Source organism: Epinephelus lanceolatus, chromosome 6 (genome assembly GCF_041903045.1).
Source record: "Epinephelus lanceolatus isolate andai-2023 chromosome 6, ASM4190304v1, whole genome shotgun sequence".
Taxonomy (NCBI): Eukaryota; Metazoa; Chordata; class Actinopteri; order Perciformes; family Serranidae; genus Epinephelus; species Epinephelus lanceolatus.
Genome location: NC_135739.1, coordinates 20,471,708 through 20,493,187, shown reverse-complemented (window position 1 = coordinate 20,493,187; position 21,480 = coordinate 20,471,708). Strand labels below are relative to the sequence as shown.

Genomic DNA, 21,480 nt, shown 5'->3' with positions numbered 1-21,480 from the left:
TGCGCATGCGCACAGAAAACTCGCTGACCATAAAATTTCCATGTACACACTATAAACAAGAGGCAACAGACAAATTGTTCCCCGAACCCTCCAGAATAACGTCTTAATTATTCACACAGGGAATTTTAAAATGTTACTGTAAAAATCAATGTCTTAATTTAACGTGAATATTTGTATATATGTTTATACAATGTTTTAAATCCTGGCTCAACCATTATTATTATCATTATTATTGTTATTATTATTATTATTATTATTATTATTATTATTTTATTTTTATTATTACTGTGTTGTCTGGTTCGCTCTTTGAGTTTTAAATTATTTGATTTAAAATGGTCTGTCCATGCTCAGGCTGCAATAAATGAATAAATAAAATAAAATAAAATAATAGCAACAGTAATAATAATAATAACAATACATAAAAAATAGACCCTACAAAATGATCTTAAAATAGCTCAGAATACCCCAAATTTATTTAATGTCAATTAGATTGTGGTAATATAATTCATCGCAGATTTATTTAGGAATATGCACCACTGAAGCACAATATTTTATAAACTGAAATAATAAAGGCCTTAAAGTGAATCTTGCATTATCAATTCTCTTGTTGAGAGGAAATGATAAATAGTTGCAGACAATAAAACAAAAACAGGCAAAAGATAAAATAATACCAAAAAGATCAATACTAAGACGACTGAAATAAGAAAAGACATATACTTGACAAAGTATGCATAGGCTACCATTTAATTTATAAAAGTTTTTGAAGTAATAAACTGTTGTTTAACCAAGTTATTGTATCTGTGGTGAGTTGTGAATGCTGGGATTTTTGAGATATCTTTATGGACAAAGAAAAATCTAAGTGTAGTAATGCATATGTTGAGACTGTGATTGGTATATAATTTAAGTTCTGTCTTTATATTACAGCTACACTCGTTTAAAGATGGGGAAACTCAATAATTTGGCAAACACAGAGGCACTTAAATACGTCTTTAATGAATGCATCAAAATTCGGAGCATATGAGGAGTCCATGAATGCAACATTCGCTTCCAGGCGCACTGCATCCTGGGTGGTGAAGTGCGCTGTAGGCTCTCATCAGGCGGAGAGCTTTACGAAGAACGCCATTTCCCTTGACACCTCTGTCAGTCGCGAGGAACTACCATAGGGAACTACACGCCCCCTGCCTTGAAGCATGACAAACAGCACGCACACACAACTTCTGATAATGTTTTGAGGAAATACCTGACTGTTAACGGCCGCCACGCACCGAGAAAAGACCGGTTTCCAAAACAAAAATGGCGATGATAGTTTTCTGCTCCGTCAACAAGACGGCTCAGACCACCGCGAGACGGTGTTTGCGTTCACATTTAAAAGGGCTTGCTAGTTCAGCAGAGTCACAAGTGCCGTTATCCTGCGGTCACAGCTCGTCAGTGACTTTTCTTACAGGTACGAGATGGTTTTCCAGGGGCTCCAGTGTGCGGTTCATGTCCCATGGGACCGCAGGCAGAGCCGCAGCCGGGCGAACCAGGAGGGGAGCCCTGGCGCTCAGTGGAGCCGCAGCACTGACAGCAGCAGCGGCTGTAGCGGGATTCCTAGCCAACGCTAACCACTTCCAGCGGGCTGAGATGGCAACGAAGGTATCCCAAGCCGCTGAGGAGAAGGAGGAGGAGGGGAGTATCTTGGAGAGATGCCGGGGGTTCATGTCCCCTCCGATGACCGATGTTAGTGTGCTGGAGCAGAGGAAAGGAGAGATGCGTACGAGGATGGAGATGTTGATTATGGAGACGCAGGCCGACTTCTGCAAAGCTCTGGAGAAGGTGGACGGTGGGACGTTCAAGGTGGACCGGTGGCAGAGGAGTGAAGGTAAGAAGGGGTCACCTGAAAAGGTCATGACACTGCAGAGCTCATTGTGGAGCAGAACAGATCCAAGTCAGGTGTTAATGATAGTCTTAAAATACATGAGTTTCAAGCATGCTGCATGTTTTTGTCCTCGTGTAAGTCTCTTTGAATGTGTGGCCTGTTTTGATCCTGTGTGTATGTGTCAGGTGGTGGAGGAATCAGCTGTGTGATGCAGGATGGAAAGGTGTTTGAGAAGGCAGGGGTCAATGTGTCAGTAGTTTATGGAAACTTGACCGCGGAGGCCGCCAAGCAGATGACGAGCCGAGGGAAAGTCCTCAAAGGAAAAGATGGTAACTTCATATTTGTGTGCAGGATTAAAGCTTGATATTGCTTATCTGAGTTGTATATCAAGTTTCATTTCATGCCCTGTTTTGTCTCAGGTAAACTGCCATTTTGTGCCATGGGTGTGAGCTCAGTCATCCACCCCAAGAACCCCCACATCCCCACTGTGCACTTCAACTACAGATACTTCGAGATCGAAGAGCAAGATGGTGAGTGTCAGTCCTTGACGTCAGCAGTTGTGTCTCGGTGTCAGTGACACTATTGAGTGCATGAATGAATGATAACCCTTGTTTCTTTCTTCCTTGTCTGTGTGTATGTGTGTGTGTCTCAGGCTCTAAGCAGTGGTGGTTTGGTGGAGGCACAGACCTGACTCCAGTTTATATCAATAAAGAAGATGCGTTTCACTTCCACAACACCCTGAAGGAGGCCTGTGACAAGCATCACCCACAGTACTACCCCGACTTTAAGAAATGGTACAGTTTGACTCAAGATCAGTCCTGCATTTATGATAATCCACATATATGTCTAGGCTCAAAATACCAATTGCAAATGCACAGTTTACTGCACAGTTTTTAAGAGAGTCAAAGGGAAAGTCAGCTCATATTACACTAACATATTGACAATATCCTCATATTTGAATGGTCTAAAAAAAAGAAAATGTTGCAATGTTTGATTCGGCCAAGCCGTGGTGGAAGTGCCAAGAAGACAAGTTCACCAAGTGGTGTATAAAACAGAAATGGCGCAGATAATTTTAAAAGTTGCATACACCAGTGCGTGTACTCAGAATGTTTTTTGCGCCCTGTATGTGTACCTCAACACGTACGCATATGTAGGTCTGATTTCTGTGTATTTGTCTGCGTGGATTACAGTGGGTGTATCCTCACTGTAGAATGATGATAAGGGGAAGTCTCTGCTTAAAATCTGCAGTTGCAGAAAAACCGTTGAGCCCTGACGCTGGCCATCGAATGACCGTGGGGGATGTGGAAAGGGAGGGTGTGGTTTATCTGATGTGGCTTGTAATGAGTATATGTGTCAACTTAATTTGAAGTTGAATCAAAAGGATTCATTGGGCATTTTGGGGAATATTGTTATTTACTTTCTTGCCGAGAGCTGGATGACATGATTGAAAGCACTCTTTATCTTATATCTTGTATCTTTCCATCAAAATGAAGCTCGGGCTGAGCTGTAGAGGTGCTGGTAGGCAGATTATTTTTTTTTTACCTGCAGACAGAACCAAACTAGCTGGCTTTAGCTTCATATTTAACGGGTAGATATGAGACATTTAATTCCCTTGTAAACTGTCACTATAAATGTGCTTACACCTGACTTATTTTTAATTCATTTTCTCCTCCTGCCTTTAAATAATATATATCTGCATAGCCCAGATCTGCTGAATATTTTAAAGTCCAGCCCTGGTTTAAAAAAAGGAGAGGAAAGTAAGATGAGAACAGCTATTGACTGATGTTTTTGGGTATGTCTCTCCAGGTGTGACAGATACTTCTACGTCCGGCACAGAGGAGAGACTCGAGGTATAGGAGGGATCTTCTTCGATGACCTGGACTCCCCGAGTCAGGAGGAGGTATTCAACTTCGTCAAGAGCTGCGCTCGCACCGTGGTGCCTTGTTACCTGCCCATCGTGTACAAACACCTCAACGACTCCTTCACTGATGAGGAGAAGGACTGGCAGCAGGTGCGACGAGGAAGGTGAGTAAAAGATGCACAAAAGAACCGGTGGCTGTTGATGAGTATGTAACGTTTTACATAGAAAGTTGGTAAAAGGAGATTTTTTACTTCATAGCCCATTTTAGTACCCTGGAAATCCAGAGTTCTCGCAAGAGCACAATTTGAATTTGCTCAGCGAGTCACTCTGGCAATCAGTAATGATGCTCATTACCCATGCTCTTGTAGCCGAGCTGCACCAATCACATCAGTGTATCTGATATAGGCGGGCCAGAGGCAAGCTAAACAGATGACGACAGTGCTGCGACGACGAAGTCTGGAATCAGTCAGTAAACATTGCAAGATGGCTACGAATGAACACCAGTTGTTTGAAACGGCTTTGGCTGCTACAATGAACGAGTTAGACTTGGCTTTTTCTCTAAAAGAGGAACAGAAGATGGCGCTGGAATCTTTCCTTTGCAAGAAGGACATTTTTGCTGTTTTGCCAACCGGATACGGCAAGAGTCTAATCTATCAGTTAGCTCTGCTGGTAGCGAAGCGTATACGTCACCCCGTGTATTGTTCTGATTGGTCATAGTGTTATCCAATTGCGTGCAGTGATATTTTCAAATGCTTGCTTGGTGCCGCCCCTCGAGTTGGGCCATTTTCATTACTCATGGCCAGACCCTAAATCTTTCTAGATTTGGGTCTGGATTTCCAGGCTACCATTTTAGTGCAAAAACTCAAGACCCAAGCCCCAAAAGCTTTAAAGCTTTAGGAAGTCTCTGCTTTCAGTCATTCTTCGTTTCCATTGCTTGATTAGCCTTTGAAGCCAAATTTTCAAAACTAGCTCTACTAAAGGGTGTTTTCACACTTGGTCCTTTTCAGCCTTTTAAGTGGACTCAGGGTGAACACTCGAAGATAACTCAGACCCCTCTGAAGTGAACTCTGAGTGCACTGTGAACACAAAGTGCTCCAGTTCGCTTTGCTCTCTGCCATTGTATTTAGCCCTCTAGATCACATGTTATTGCACTGGGATGCCTGAAAAAGCAGATGAAACCATTTCGGTCTGTAACGCTAGCAAGGATGCAGGACGAGCAGTAGTTTGGTCCACGGAAGATACTGCACGTCTCCAGATGTGGAATGTAGAATACAACGGCAGCAGTCTACAGCACGCGGCATTTCAAAGGTTTTCCTCCAATTTTAATTTCATCTGAAAGCGAGGGGCTTCATAACTGCACTGCAGTGACACGTCAAAGTAAAAACAAAACTACATAGGCTATAGCGTGAACAGAAAGAGAACTGAGTCCTTTTTCAAATAATCTGACAGTGTGAACACAAAAAGATTTGAGTCCCTTTTCTGTTGGTCCACTTTCTGGAGCATATTCAGAGGACAAAGTTCCAAATCGAATCCACATCAACAATGAATTAATGGATTATAAATAGTCATGAAAAAAAACTTGCTTATGATAGGGGATCCACATTTAGCACTTCTTCAGTGTCTTTCAGTTTGTAAAAGTTGGAATTAAAAAAAAAAGTCTGAAACCCATTAATGAGATGCAAAATCATTTATAATAAAAAGTTTGCTGTAGATGCTGATACACAGCCTGTGTGCTTCAAAACTGGACCACATCCTCTGAGTGCTCTCTGCCCCAGTGGGGGGGAGTCTTGAGTCATTTATTAAGAGATGGCAACAGAGAGACTGAGCTAGAGAGCTGGTTTATGACTGGGGAAAAAGCACAATGGTGACCCGGAAATGTGGACAGGGGTTGGATGGGTGAGATAAAGTGGGAGGTAGAAAGAAGAGGCTGGCAGAGTGAATGACCTCCGGTTCAGTCACATCAAGTAAACTTGACCTGTTGTGTCAAAGTTGTGTCGTCATGCAGTTGAAAGTGCAGATTAACTTTAACTGACCTTTGCATGTGACATGTGCATTTGGCAACCCCAAAAGACAAACATTAAGCTAAGATGGACAAAAGATGATGTGAATTTCGTTACTTTATGGCATTACAAAAGTTCATGCACTGCAGCCAGAATTCTCATATCAAAGGCTGCTCACCACCACATGAATGCACCAACCTGGAAAACTTGGATTACCTACATAAGAAAGTTTTTAATGAGGTTAATCATTGATTTGAGTGCTCGTTTAAAACTTCTTGGTTTGCATGTTGTTTTGTCAACAGTGTCCATTTAATGTATCAAATCATGTGAAGCTACAGTTGGTTTTGTGTGTTTTTGTTGTAGATATGTGGAGTTTAATCTGGTGTATGACAGGGGAGTGAAGTTTGGCTTGGCCACGCCTGGCTCCAGAATTGAGAGCATTCTCATGTCCCTCCCGCTCACTGCCAGGTAAGATAACACTGGTCTGAAGCACCGTTAGCCCTGCTCTTGTATGACAGTAATGAGCTGTCTGTGTTGCTTAGTAACTGACTCACCCTTCATCCTCAGGTGGGAGTACATGCATGAGCCTGCCAAAGGAACCCAGGAGGCTGAGATGCTGGAGGTGTTACGAAACCCCAAGGAGTGGGTGTGACCAGTGTTCACAGGTTTACATATCAATACAGATGAAAGCTCCAGGAAACCATCTCTGTCGTATTTTATAATGGTGTGACCTGTTTGTATAAATCAGCAGCAGTTAACAGTATTTTCCAAAATGATATTGCATTGCACTCCTCTGTAAAGTTTTTTAATCTGCCTAGGTAACTTTCTCTCTTTCCTGTTTGCTATGTTTTGTCAAATCAGCCTTGTTAACACTGAATCATATTGAGATTGCATGACTACTGGTGGCCACAGGTGGCCATTGTTGCTTTTAGGTCATCTTACATTGATGACGTGCTCTTTTTAAGAAGTGTTTGTGTCAAACACAAGCTGTGGTGTTTTTTTTTCTATGCCTGGGCTAAATGTGGCTTGCTCTACTTAAAGCTCTTGAGCTCTACTCTCCTTAAACAAAGCACTGAAAGGGAAAAGGGATAAACTGAGCCACTGCATGTATGTGTGTGCCACCACTGGTATCACGTGTTAATATTAACAGTTTTTATGATTCAGTGCGTCTGCTTGCAACAAAACAGAAAAACACCAGACTAATATTTGAATGATGCCTCTTGAGCCCCATTTACATTGTGGTTGGTCATTCACTTGTGGTTAATGAGTCACTTCCTGGTTTGTTTGAACTGTTGTAAAACAATAGTTGGATGTTGGATCACATTCCACAGGGAGGACAGATGTGAATCACAGGCCAGGTGGCCAGTTGAAGAAAAAATCATGTTTGTCAAAACAAAATGCCAGTGGAAATGTGGAAATAATTTATAGCCCACAATTAAAATAAATTGTTTTGATCTGTTACCTTTGGAGTTTTCCTGGCTTCATTCCCAGTCTCTTTTGCATCATTTACATTTACATGTAGTTCATCCTTTAATAGACCTTTGATTGTTTAAGATCCATTAGCCATAAACTGATTGCAGCTGAGCAATGAATCATATGTTTGTAAAAGGATAGATCAGTGTAAATGCAGGAATCCTGAGGTCAAACTTTATATCTTTAAGACCTTTTTCAGTATAGTATGCAATGTAAGAGTAATAAGGTAATAGTATATAGTATAAGAAAGACATAGTATAGTATGTCATTAAAATGGATTAAAAAAAGTAGATTATAATACAGTATGAAAAATCATAGTATACTATGAAATAAAACATGACAGTGTAGTATGTCATAAAAGAATGTCCACAAAAAAGTCATAATGTAGTATGGCATAAAAATCATAAAAGTCATAGTAAAGTATGTAAAAAAAACCCAAAACAAACTCATAGTATAGTATGTAAAACAAACAAAAAAAGCCATAGTATAGTATATCAAAAAAGTTATCAGAAAAAACACAGCATAGAATGTCGTCAAGTATGGTGAAAAAAATAGTCATAGGACAGTGTGCCGTCAAACATCACGAAAAAAAAGTTATAGTATGTCGTCAAAAATGTTGGAAAAACGTCATACTACAGTATGTCGTCAGAAATCATGAAAAATTGTCATAGTATGCAATCAAAAATGTTAAAAAAGTCATAATAAAGTATGTCATTAAAAATCATGGAAAAAATGGCATAGTATAGTATGTCAGAAATGATGAAAAAACAGCATAGCATAGTTTGTCGTCAAAAATCTTGAAAAACAAAGTCATAGTATAGTATGTGCTAAGAAATCATGAAAAAACTATCGTCAAAATCATGAAAAATGTCATATTATAGTATGTTGTAATAAATTATGAAAAAACATCATAGGATAGTATGTCTTCATAAATCATAAAAAAGTCATAGTATATTATGTCATCAAAAATCATGAAAAAAAGTCATAGGATAGTACGTTGTCAGAAATCATGAAAAAACGACATGTCGTCTACTTTCTTGAAAAAATGCTATAGTACAGTGTGTCTCCAAAATCATGAAAAAAGTCATAGTAGTATAGTTTTTTGTCAAAAATTTCAGAAAAACATCATAGTATAGTATGTCGTAATAAATCATGAAAAAACATCACAGTATAGCATGTCGTAATAAATCATGAAAAAACATCATAGGATAGCATGTCGTAATAAATCATGAAAAAACATCATAGGATACTATGTCGTCAAAAATCTTGAAAAAATATCATAGGATAGTATGTCGTCAAAAATCATGAAAAGATGTCATAGTATAGTATGTCGTAATAAATCATGTCAAAAACATCATAGGATAGTATGTCGTCAAAAATATTTAAAAAAAAATTCATAGTATAGTATGTCGTCAAAAATCATGAAGAAACATAGTTTAGAATGTTGTAATAAATCATGAAAAAACATCATAGGATAATATGTTGTCAAAAATCTTGAAAAAAATGTCATAGTATATTAGTATGTCGTCAACAATCATGAAAAAATGTCATAGTTTAGTATGTCGTCATAAATCACAACAAAACATCATTGTATAGTATGTCGTCACAAATCTTGAAAAAAATTGAATAGTATAGTATGTCATCAAAAATTAGAAAAAAAACATAGTATAGTATGTTGTAATAAATCATGAAAAAACCTCATAGGATAGTATGACGTGAAAAATCATGAAAAAACATCATAGTTTAGTATGTTGTAATAAATCATTAAAAAACATCGTAGGATAGTAGGTTGTCAGAAATCATGAAAAAACGACATAGTATAGTATGTCGTCTAATTTCTTGAAAAAATGCTATAGTATAGTGTGTCTCCAAAATCATGAAAAAAGTCATAATATAGTATTTCGTCAGAAATTACAAAAAAAAATCATAGTATAGTATGTTGTAATAAATCATGAAAAAACATCATAGAATAGTATGTCATCAAAAATCATGAAAAAACATCACAGTATAGCATGTCGTAATAAATCATGAAAAAACATCATAGTATAGTATGTCGTCAAAAATCTTGAAAAAAATATCATAGTATAGTATGTTGTAATAAATCATGAAAAAACATCATAGGATAGTATGTCGTCAAAAATCTTGAAAAAATATCATAGTATAGTATGTTGTCAAAAATCATGAAAAAATGTCATAGTATAGTATGTCGTCAAAAATCTTGAAAAAATGTCATAGTATAGTATGTCGCAATAAATCATGACAAAAACATCATAGGATAGTATGTCGTCAACAATCATGAAAAAATGTCATAGTTTAGTATGTCGTCATAAATCACAACAAAACATCATTGTATAGTATGTTGTCAGAAATCTTGAAAAAAATTGAATAGTATAGTATGTCATCAAAAAAACATCACAGTATAGCATGTCGTAATAAATCATGAAAAAACATCATAGTATAGCATGTCGTAATAAATCATGAAAAAACATCATAGGATAGTATGTCAACAAAAATCATGAAAAAACATCATAGTTTAGTATGTTGTAATAAATCACTAAAAAACATCATAGGATAGTGGGTTGTCAGAAATCATGAAAAAACGACATAGTATAGTATGTCGTCTAATTTCTTGAAAAAATGCTATAGTATAGTGTGTCTCCAAAATCATGAAAAAAGTCATAATATATATATATATATATATATATATATATATATATATATATATATTTCGTCAGAAATTACAAAAAAATATCATAGTATAGTATGTCGTAATAAATCATGAAAAAACATCATAGAATAGTATGTCATCAAAAATCATGAAAAAACCTCATATGATAGTATGTTGTTAAAAATTTTGAAAAAAAAATTCATAGTATAGTATGTCGTCAAAAATCATGAAAAAACATCATAGTTTAGTATGTTGTAATAACTCATTAAAAAACATCATAGGATAGTATATCGTCAAAAATCTTGAAAAAATGTCAAAGTATAGTATATCGTCAGAAATCATGACAAAACATCATAGGATAGTATGTCATCAAAAATTATAAAAAAAAATCATCATATAATATGTTGTAATAAATCATGAAAAAACATCATAGGATAGTATGTCGTCAAAAATCTTGAAAAAAAATTTCATAGTATAGTATGTCGTCAAAAATCATGAAAAAACAACATAGGATAGTATGTCGTCAAAAGTCATAAAAAAGTCATAGTATAGTACGTGGAAATGAATCATGAAAAACCATCATAGGATAGTATGTTGTAATAACTCATTAAAAAAGATCATAGGATAGTATGTCGTCTAATTTCTTGAAAAAATGCTATAGTATAGTGTGTCGTCAAAAGTCATGAAAACACATCACAGTATAGTATGTCGTAATAAATCATGAAAAAACATCATAGTATAGTATGTCGTCAAAAGTCATGAAAAAATGTCATAGTTTAGTATGTTGTAATAAATCAGGAAAAATATCATAGGATAGTATATCGTCAAAAATCAAAAAATGTCATAGTATAGTATGTTGTCAAAAGTCATGGAAAAATGTCATAGTATAGTATATATTGTCAGAAATCATGAAAAAACATCGCTGTATACTATGTCGTAATAAATCATGAAAACAACATCATAGTATAGTATGTCGTCAAAAGTCAAAAAAAAGTCATAGTATAGTACGTTGAAATCAATCATGAAAAAATATCACAGTATAGTATGTCGTCAAAAGTCATGAAAAAATGTCATAGTAGTATATTGTCAGAAATCATGAAAAAACGTCGTAGTATAGTATGGCGTAGTAATTCATCAAAAAACATCATAGTATAGTATGTCATAATAAATCATGAAAAAAAATTTCATAGTATAGTATGTCGTCAAAAATCATGAAAAACATCATAGTTTAGTATGTTGTAATAAATCATTAAAAAACATAGGATAGTATGTCGTCAAAAGTCATGGAAAAATGTCATAGTATAGTATATTGTCAGAAATCATGAAAAAACGTCGTAGTATAGTATGTCGTAATAAATCATGAAAAAAACATCATAGTATAGCATGTCGTCAAAAGTCATGAACAAATGTCATAATATAGTATATCGTCAGAAATCATGAAAAAACATCATAGGATAGTATGTAGTCTAATTTCTTGAAAAAATGCCACAGTATAGTGTGTCTCCAAAATCATGAAAAAACGTCATAGTATAGTATGTCGTAATAAATCATGAAATAAAACATCATAGGATAGTATGTTGTCAAAAATCTTCAAAAAAATGTCATAGTATAGTATGTCGTCAAAAGTCGTAAAAAAGTCATAGTATAGTACGTCGAAATAAATCATGAATAAACATCATAGTATAGTATGTTGTCAAAAATCATGAAAAAACATCATAGGATAGTATGTTGTCTAATTTCTTGAAAAAATGTCATAGTATAGTGTGTTGTCAAAAGTCATGAAAAAACATCACAGTATAGTATGTCGTTAAAAGTCATGAAAAAACATCATAGGACAGTATGTCATCAAAAATCTTGAAAAAAATGTCATAGTATAGTATGTCGTCAAAAGTCATGAAAAAATGTCATAGTTTAGTATGTTGTAATAAATCATGAAAAAACATCATAGGATAGTATGTTGTCAAAAATATTGAAAAAAATGTCATAGTATAGTATGTGCTCAGAAATCATGAAAAAACATCATAGGATAGTATGTCGTCTAATTTCTTGAAAAAATGCCATAGTATAGTGTGTCTCCAAAATCATGAAAAAACGTCATAGTATAGTATGTCGTAATAAATCTTGAAAAAAAACATGATATGATAGTATGTCGTCAAAAATCTTGAAAAAAAATGTCATAGTATAGTATGTCGTAAAAAGTCATAAAAAAAGTCATAGTATAGTACGTCGAAATAAATCATGAAAAAACATCATAGGATAGTATGTTGTCCAAAATCTTGAAAAAAATGTCATAGTATAGTATGTCGTAATAAATCATGAAAAAATATCATAGAATGATAATATTATATATATTATATCCTCAAAAATCATGAAAAAACGTCATAGAACGTGGTCAAAAATGATGACAAAACATCATAGTATAGTATGTCATCAAAATATGAAAAAATGTCATCGTAAAGTATGTCAGCAGAAATCATGAAAAAACATCATAGTATTATATGTCATTAAAACCATGAAAAAAAGTCATAGTATAGTATGTCATCAAAAATCATGAAAAAAAGTCATAGTATAGTATGTCGTCAAAAATCATGGAAAAAAGTCATAGTATAGTATGTCGTTAAAACCATGAAAAAAAAGTCATGGTATAGTACGTCGTCAAAAATAAAAAAGTCATGTATTTCGTCAAAATCATGACAAAACATCATAGTATATATTATGTCTTCAGAAATCACAAGAAAACGCCACAGTATAGTATGTCATTAGAATTCATGAAAAATCATCATACTATAGTATGTCATCAAAAATCATAAAAAATTGCATAGTATAGTATGTCGTCAAAATCATGAAAAATGTCACTATAGTTTATAAAAAAAAGCCATACTATAATATGTCAATAAAGTCATTATATGTCACAAAAAATGTCATCAGAAAAAATCAAAGCATAGTATATATAAAAAAGTCTTTAGAAGTTATAGTATAGTATGTCATAAAAAGCATCATCAGAAAAGTCATAGTAAAGTTTGTTGAAGAAGGTCATAGTATAGTATCTCAATGTCGAAAAAGTCATTCTATAATATGTCAAAAAAGTCATGGTGTGTCATAAAAACTGTCAACGGAAAAATGAAAGTGTAGTATGTCAAAAAATACACTAAGGATAGTAGCCAAAAAAAGTCTTCGTATAGAATGTCAAAAAAAGTTACATTATAGTATGTTATAAAAAACGACATCAGACAAGTCAAAAAAGGACATTGTATAGTATAGTATATATTTCAAAAAGGTCATAGTATAGTATATCAAATAAAGTCATAGTTTAGTATGTCATAAATATGTCATCACAAAAGTCATAGTATTGTATGTCAAAAAAATTGTCGAATAGTATGTAAAAAAGTCATATTTTACTATGCAAAAAAGTCATTGTAAAGTACGTCAAAAAAATGTCATCAGAAAAGTCATAGTATAGTCAACAAAGGTCACTGTGCAGTATGTCAAAAAAAAGTCCTAGTATAGTATGTCTTGAAAACATTATAAAAAGTCATAGTATAGTGTGTCAAACAGGTCATAGTATAGTATGTCAGAAAAAGTCAGTATAGAATGTCAATGTCAGTCATTGCATACTGTTATGAAAAGGCATAGAATAGTATGTTTTCAAAAACGTCATCAGGAAAGTCATAGTGTACAATGTCATGAAAAAGTCATAGTATAGTGTGTAGTACAGTATGTCAAAAATAAAACCTCATACTATAGTATATAAAAAGAAAAGTTTTAGTATAGTTATACTGTAGTTTGTCAAAAAAGTCATAGTACAGTGTGTCATAACATCATAAAAAGTCATAGTATGGTATGTCATAAAAAATGTCATTAGAAAAGTCAAAGTATTGTTTGTCAAACAAGTCATAGTAAAGTATGTCATAAATAAAGTCATCAGAAAAGTTGTAGTGTAGTATGTCTAAAAAGTCACAGTATAGTGTCATTAAAAAACATAAAAAGTCATAGTATTTCATATAGTATGTTTTTAAAAACAGTCATAACAGGGTTAGTAATAAAAATTCATTAAAAGTCATGGTATATTTTAACACAAAAAGTCATACGAATCTTAAGATATTTTGTCATGAAAAAGATATAGTATTGTATACCATAAATCAATCATGGTATGTCATAAAAAAATGTGTTGTATAAATGTAGTATATTGTACTATAAAAAAACAACTTAAGAAGTCATAGTGTAGTGTGTTATAAATATTAAGGACATGTGGAGTACAATTTTTAAAGTTTTATTACAAATTAATTCAAGCTTCTGCACATATCAAGGATTTATAACAAGTTCTCTTGCATTTAATGTTATACAACATTTTGTTTTTTTATAAGGCATTGTAAAAAAAAAGGGCTCTGCAACAGTACAAGTGACCTAACCAAAATGGCTACCCCACCAGCACAACTCAGTTCAAGGTCATTGCAAGTGCTGAGGTTCACAGGTCAGCTCACATAAAAGTAGAATAATAATCAGTGCTCAAAGTCTGTGAGGTGAAGACAGGAAATGTGACATGTATCAGTATCCGTGAACATTAGACATTAGATATATTTGGTTTTTAGAGTGTATGCAGCAATATTGCATATAGAGTATGAGCACTTCTTTTCCGAGGATTACAGTGACATCGTAATGGCTGAGAGAGACGCTGAAGTCGTCAAACCAAACTGTCCTACTTTTCATCAAACAGCTCATTTCGAGCTTAAACACAGTGCCTTCATTTATCCACCACCTACTGTATAATAGTTACACTAGTGTCAATGCGTTCACTGCACTCATATGCAGTAAAAAACAATCTCACTGTAACTGACTTTCACACATACAGACTATACATATTTATATACAGGTACATTACACATGCTAAATGTGAACTCTTCCCATGGCGTCATTAAATACAGAATCTTTCCCCCTCTGATACGTGTCTACAAAGCTTCTGTCTCTACTGCTCTCTGTCCCACATTCCTGTGCAAGTCACTCCACAACTTACACTAATGGTATAGCTGCAAACCTATTTGAAGAATCCTATGTGCTTTTAGTGAAAGTGGCACAGCAGAGGACTCTTTAGTCATATCCAACATGGTTATATTTGCTACAGGGGAAAAGATTTTCACAGTTAAAGCAGGCTCTGGCAAGTGTCAACAGCCCAGAGCAGGACATGGGCCATCTAGCACTGACCATCAACAAACAGTGCAGAGCCAGATCCAACCTTGAGTGTACAGACCAAGCTGCATGCATTACCAAACTATAAGCACATATGACACACATACACAAAACACACACTTCAGCACACCTTTTATAATCACTGGTCTTACATTTTAAACTCCATAACATTCACAAGTGTATACTGAAGTTGGACTGATGCATTCATTTGGCAACTTGACTATAAACCTGCATTAAGGGATCATTTTCATATCAGGAATTAACTCCCAACACTGCGGCTCTGCACAGTTGTGACGAATTGTTTTGGCTCTGCAACCTGATCATTTACGAAATGCTTTAGTCTCAAGGCTCCCTTTAACCCCCGATATAAAACTGTGAGCAGCCATTTACATTTAATTTCATTTAGTATTTACAGCTGACAAGCCTAGACAAGCCAAGCATCCACTACTGCAGATAACTGTTTGCTTACAGGTTTGGCATAAGAAATTATATGCTTCATTTTTAGCTGGTTGTTCTCTTTCTGCCCCCTGGTGGTCAAAAATCACTTAATGCAACTTTAATTGTTACTGCGTGCTCTAAATGCTGTTTTTGAGTCTTGCAAATCAACATTTCTGCAAAGTACGCAATATGCACTGTTATAACTCGAAACCATTTTTGTTTTTTTTTTACAACTAAGAGCTCAGCTTTAAAGGTATTCAAAAATAGGTGCAAAATATCTGAGATTGGCCACTTTAAGTCTGAAAACAAATGGCAGTGACCTTCCATAAAGCATCGGTCCAACCTCCATATACACTTTTTACACTTCTACAACAGCTGTCCTTTATTCTGGCAGTCAGAACCCTTTTTCATTTACGCCACATGCAACAGTTGTAACGCCTGCTGAGTTAAATGCTTTGCTACAGTGTGACAGCACAGATGCAACTTGAGGACAATCAGCAGAGGTTGGTTGGTTTTGGTATTGCAATATCCTTCCTGCAATCGCTTCACCTCATTGATGAAAGGTTAGTGCAAAATTCAACAGCGCTGGCTCCGGCAAAGATTGCATTAGTCCACTGACCAGACAGTTAATAGTGTTTCTGTATGTGTTGAATGGGGAAGGCTGGTGATACCACAACAGTGATACTGCTAAATGATCAGATGGTCTTAGTGTGGGTTAGGGCATTTGTTGGGGTGGTGGTGAGAGATGTGTTTACTTCCCATGGCCACCACTGACACTAGTTGAGCTGGTGTTGACTATGTCCTCATACTGTGGAGGTGGCTCTGTTTCTATTTGGACGTCTGTATGGCCTACAGCCTCCTCGTAAGATGGTGGCGGGTCTCCAGCGCTTCCTCTCCCTGATGTGAGCTCTGAGCCTGGATAAGCTGGGCTGCTGTGGACACTGAGTTCTGATTGGTCACCGTGGTGGTAATCCCTCCCCCAATGGTCCATAGAGACCACTGACAGGACGTGGTCGTGATGCGAGTGTCCCATGCTGGGGCTGCGCTGCGAGCGTTTGCGGGAGTGGCAGCGCCACACAGTGATGGCAACAGCGGCGATGATGAACACAACCAGCAGCAATGGCACGATCAAGTAGAGAGAATGGACTCCTCCGACCACCGTCTCCAACCCTCCGGATGGACTGCTCTCCCGCACGTATTCCTCCCAGAACCGTCTCTGCAGCCAATCAGAAGGCGGACAAACGTGTAACAATACAAGATCAGAAATATTTTCTCCAAGATAGGACTCGGTTACATTCATGCAGGCTACAATGGTGGAACAACACTGTTTCCAAAACACAGGGTCACAGTACACACTGCCCACTGTGTGAATACTTTCTATCTGGATTACTGCAACACAAAGGCAGCGGACAACAACACCCCAACAAAAAGCCACCACATGATTGTGCACATCCATCTTTGCTCTCTCGTCTCTCACAATAGCTTTACAAACACTCCTCCCACTCCAGCACGGACTCGGCTGTTCTTCCTGCTGATAATCATCACTTCCTGAAAAAATACCAGCATTGCACAAGCTAGCACTCTTGGCATAGGATTTCAATACTGGACACATGAACCCTACAAATAGCACTTTAAAGGAATTTTTTCACAAAGGCCAGCTGGTATGAGTTACCCAGACGTTATAATATTGATCTGTGGCTTTTAGCTCCAAGTGGGAGTCCTGTGTTTGAAGAGTTCCAGCCAGCCAGCTGATTGTCAAGATATGAATTAATTGCAAGAATTAAGCAGCAGAAAGATAACTGAGTCTTTGTACTACCCTGTGGATAATTGTGTGTTTTTGATTATGGAGTTGCTGCGGCTTATTTTTGTTAATTGACCCCATGAAGTGTGGTAAATTTTTGTCAGACCAGTCCCAGGCTGGCTGTGAATTCTCTGAACACATGACTTCTGCTGGAGCTAATATCCATGTAAAGACATTACAAATGGTGTGTGACTCCAATAACCTAATACTAAAACACAACTATCTCCTCTGTGGTTTCTCTGGGTGCCCACATGTTGCCGTAAGCAATGTGTGGCAGGTGTTTGAATGTGTTCCACTCTTCTGTCCCTGCGTGTATTTAGCCTTTAAGACAGGACAGATTTTAGGTCGGATGTGATGCGTCCCTCATGCCCTCACCGTCTTCTCGTCGTTCTCGAAAGCCTCGCGGGCCTCCTCATAGGTGCAGATCTCCTCGCGGCATTCTCTCTGGATGTTACCCTGTTTCATCTCCTCCAGCAAGAAGTTGGCCCTGCGCAGCCGGTGCAGCACCGAGTGGGCCGCGTCCGCCGGCAGGAACACTGAGAGACGGGCAAAGAGAAAAACAAGGGCAGAGAAGGGGAAAGGGTGTAAGATTGAGAGATGTGTGCGGAAAAAAAATGCATAAATCAAGATCACAAGTGGAGACAAGAACATAAGAGACAAAAAGAGGAAAGCAGGGGTGAGTCAGTAAACAGAGCAGCACGGGAGAGGAAGCAAAGAGGGGAAATTTCAAGCAAAGAGAGAGTATTGAAAGAGAGAGGAGTGAAGCAGAAGGAGGGAAATATGCCAAAAAAAGGGAAAAAGTAAGAGAGGTGGAGAGTGAAACAAAGGCAGTAGAGCAGAGCCGAGCGCTGCCCAGTGCCCACATTTCTGCATAAAAACAAAAGCTCCTTTGATTTAGGCATCAATCCCCAGGCCACATAAGACAAACTAGAGGAATGAACTTAGAGAGACAGAGTGGCCCTCTGTTTCACACATCCTGGACAGGAACATAAACTCTCAAACACAAACGGAGCACAAGATGCCACAACATGCCCAGGGAATGTCTGATGTGCAGACGAATTAACGAGTAATGGCGTCCGTGTGACTCATAAATCCAGGGATGTGAGCCGCGCAAGAGTTGAAAAGCAGAGAGAAATAATGCAGGAAAACAGGATATTCCCTAAGGAAAGAATGGGAATTGTTTGCTAAAACACAACAGAAAAAACCTGACGAGTGAGATTCCAGCATCTCTGTCTTTATTTGTAGAAAACCAAACACACATTTATGTATGTGTTCTTTTATCTATTGCTGTAAAACCAAATGCCCTCTGGGGTTGAAATAAAGTTGAAAGTTGAAGTTAAAGTTGATTCAAATGATTAACCAACATAATGGGAAAGAAAAACAAACAAACAAGGAATTGGAGTGCAGCTTATGTTGAAGTTTGTGTGAACTTATCTGCTTGTGGGGTAAAGCACATAAGTATAGTGTAAATAAACTTACCACTCCCCATGATTCCTGCGAGTCTGTTTGGGCTGATTTATCTGCAGAAAAACCAAACACACTTTAATGTACTGCTTTGAACCTGCTGATACAAGTCAGATGATAATTAACCACTAAGACGCCCTCACAAAAACTACACCTGTCACTTCTTTCTAAAACAGCAATTTAAATAATCCTACACTGCAATAACATCAAAATAACTCATGAGAGATGGAAAGGGGGCAATGTCACACATTTTCAAGAGCTGTGACCATGTTATACAGGGAGGGACATCTGATTTTAGCCAGTGTAACATTTCAAGTCTTTTAAAAAGTTGCCTGAAAATGAGATCATGAATTAACAACAGTAGCACATTTGTGTAAAACCATCCCACCCCATTGTTAAAATTCCCTGCATTCTTTGGGATGAATAATTCAATATTACAGCAAGAGGAATGGATGAGTATATAACAGCAAAGCGTTACAGGGCGTGTTGAGAGTATGATACATCCTTGACCAAAGTGACAGTGACCAATGGCGGCTGCTGACCAGTGTTGCACATGACTGTTTTACGGGAATCCTGCTCGTAGCAGCCCGAAATAGATCACCAGCGGCGGAAACATCACAAACAAAGCACCCCCGCCCCGTTATACAGATCACAAAGGAGACAACACAACCTCTAAGAGCTAAAACAATGTTAGCTGAGCGTCACTGCGGCTAGTTATAGTCTATTCTGGTCCGTATTAGCAGCTTTGTTAGCTGGTTGTGAGGCTGGTTTGCGCCCCGTGTATTGACAAGCGGGGATGATTTGTAGGATCAGTGCGTCTTCCAGTAAGCAGCGGCGGATGCGATTTAACGAGCGACACATGATTCAAACGGCTGGATATCCCCATACAGAGGACGATATAAGGACCTCCGGTGATTATTATAGGCTTTTACGTCGTGGCGAAGCCTTCTGTAAGCGTGGAGACAAACTTTATCACTTCAGCTTACCTTTTTTCGTCCCAAAAATGCGCATAAACGATCCCTCGTCTCCTCTGCTGCCCCCGAGTGTTGCTATGCGTGGTGCGCATGCGCACAGCTGTGTTTGCCGACAGCGGCCCCATGAACTGCCCCTTCCCCTGAGTTAAAGGGACAGACCACACATCAGCTCACACTGAACTGAACACAACTATTACAACTCACAAAATAACTTTATACGGGATAAAACAACATTATAAAACACATCAACTGAGGATAACGAATTTCAGACTGTCCTAGTAGTTATAGGCTATAACATAAGGTGTTAATGCAAGAAAAATAATTAAATCCAACCACAGGCGTAGATTTTTTTGGCAGGGACGCAGGGGACATGTCCCCCTTAATATTTAGAACACATGCATTTATCCCCCCGCCCAATAAAAACATGAAAGTAACAGAGGACTTTTATTTTGACAAAATAAATGACATTTACTCCATAAACTGATGCAAAAAACGCACAAATTTGTGCATAAAAAAATCACCAAAATGCAGGAAATTAAGTGTTTTATGCCCCAAATTTTCTGCCAGAGGACCACCATACATCCCTCAATTTTTAAATGCAACCTATGCCCGATAGTTTGTGGCGTTTGTACTAGACTTGATTATACTGTAATGTGTTCATGTTATTTTGTCCACTTTATAATCCAGTGTAATCTTGCAATCTGCTATAAAATAGAAAGAAAATTAAGCAACTATGCAAGGTTTTGGCAGGAGGTACCTTAACATTCCCACTGTAAACAAATGAAACAGAAATGGTACAAATTGGTTAACAAAAGTTACCAGAATGCAGGAAATGAGTGTTTGGTGCTCAAAATGTCATGGGAGGGGGCAGACCCCCCACTATATATGTGTCCCCCTAAATGTTGAAAGAAAACCCCATGTCCTTGACTCTAACCTTGCTTCAACTTAAAGGTTTCACCTTTGCAAGTGTAGTGACCACACTGCCGGCATTTAAACTGTGCGTAGCGAGATATTAAGGATATATACTGTGCAGGGTTTTCCTGAGAAAAAATAGAAGTAATAGCTCTTAATCATCACTTATGACCCACTAAGGGCGCCAGTGTATTTTTCTGCAGAGACCATGGACTGTAAAAATAATGGACGTAACTACCATGACATCACCCTGGTTTGTGGACTCCTGTTTTGAGTTCAGTATTTTGGCTGTTTCCATCTTGGTTTTCTGAAGCCAGAAGTGATCATATTTGGTAGATAAGCTGGAGCTGTGGATAAGTGAGGGATGGGTCTGACTGAAAAGCTGAGTACACAAACAGCAGACGGTGTGTCACTCAAAGAGACCCGCCTTTATTTATGCGTTACTTTAGTCCTTAATAAAATGTAAAAGGATGAGTTATAAAAAAAATTCACCCCCTTACAGCTGTCATGAAAGAGAAAATTAGCTTCAGAAACGAAAACCATTTTTGTACCAGGCAGTAAACATGTCTGCTGGAAAGTTGGGCATTTTAACATTGGGGTCTTTAGGGATTGACTGGCTTCTGTCGTCAGCCTCAAGTGGTCATTCAAAAAACTGCAGGTTTTGGCACTTCTGTGTTGGCCTCATTTTTGCCACTCAGCAGAGACTCTGACCAGGTGCCAGGCTGTAAGCAGCAGGTATCCAAGAGAAACAGTGCCAAAAAAACACAAACATTAGTGAGGTCACACATCAAGCGAGAGTGAATCAAGGGTCGGCTTTTACTTTCACCTTCACTGGCAAGCGTGTTTA

General features: G+C 37.2%; 2 protein-coding genes across 2 annotated transcripts; one reads left to right on the top strand and one right to left on the bottom strand.

Annotated features, from left to right (window-relative positions):
• Positions 1-1,151: 1,151 nt before the first annotated feature.
• Positions 1,152-7,180, top strand: cpox (coproporphyrinogen oxidase). The gene is made up of 7 exons (XM_033620825.2): positions 1,152-1,861; positions 2,044-2,187; positions 2,278-2,388; positions 2,511-2,652; positions 3,665-3,883; positions 6,083-6,187; positions 6,287-7,180. Exons 1-7 carry the CDS (start codon positions 1,294-1,296, stop codon positions 6,369-6,371), a joined length of 1,374 nt encoding a protein of 457 aa, XP_033476716.1. The 5' UTR covers positions 1,152-1,293; the 3' UTR covers positions 6,372-7,180.
• Positions 7,181-14,114: 6,934 nt separating this feature from the next.
• On the bottom strand, positions 14,115-19,833 carry prrg1 (proline rich Gla (G-carboxyglutamic acid) 1). Its single transcript, XM_033622736.2, has 4 exons — positions 19,734-19,833; positions 18,763-18,803; positions 17,659-17,819; positions 14,115-16,698 (listed from the first exon to the last, which is right to left on the bottom strand). Exons 2-4 carry the CDS (start codon positions 18,770-18,772, stop codon positions 16,234-16,236), a joined length of 636 nt encoding a protein of 211 aa, XP_033478627.1. The 5' UTR covers positions 18,773-18,803; positions 19,734-19,833; the 3' UTR covers positions 14,115-16,233.
• Positions 19,834-21,480: the final 1,647 nt, after the last annotated feature.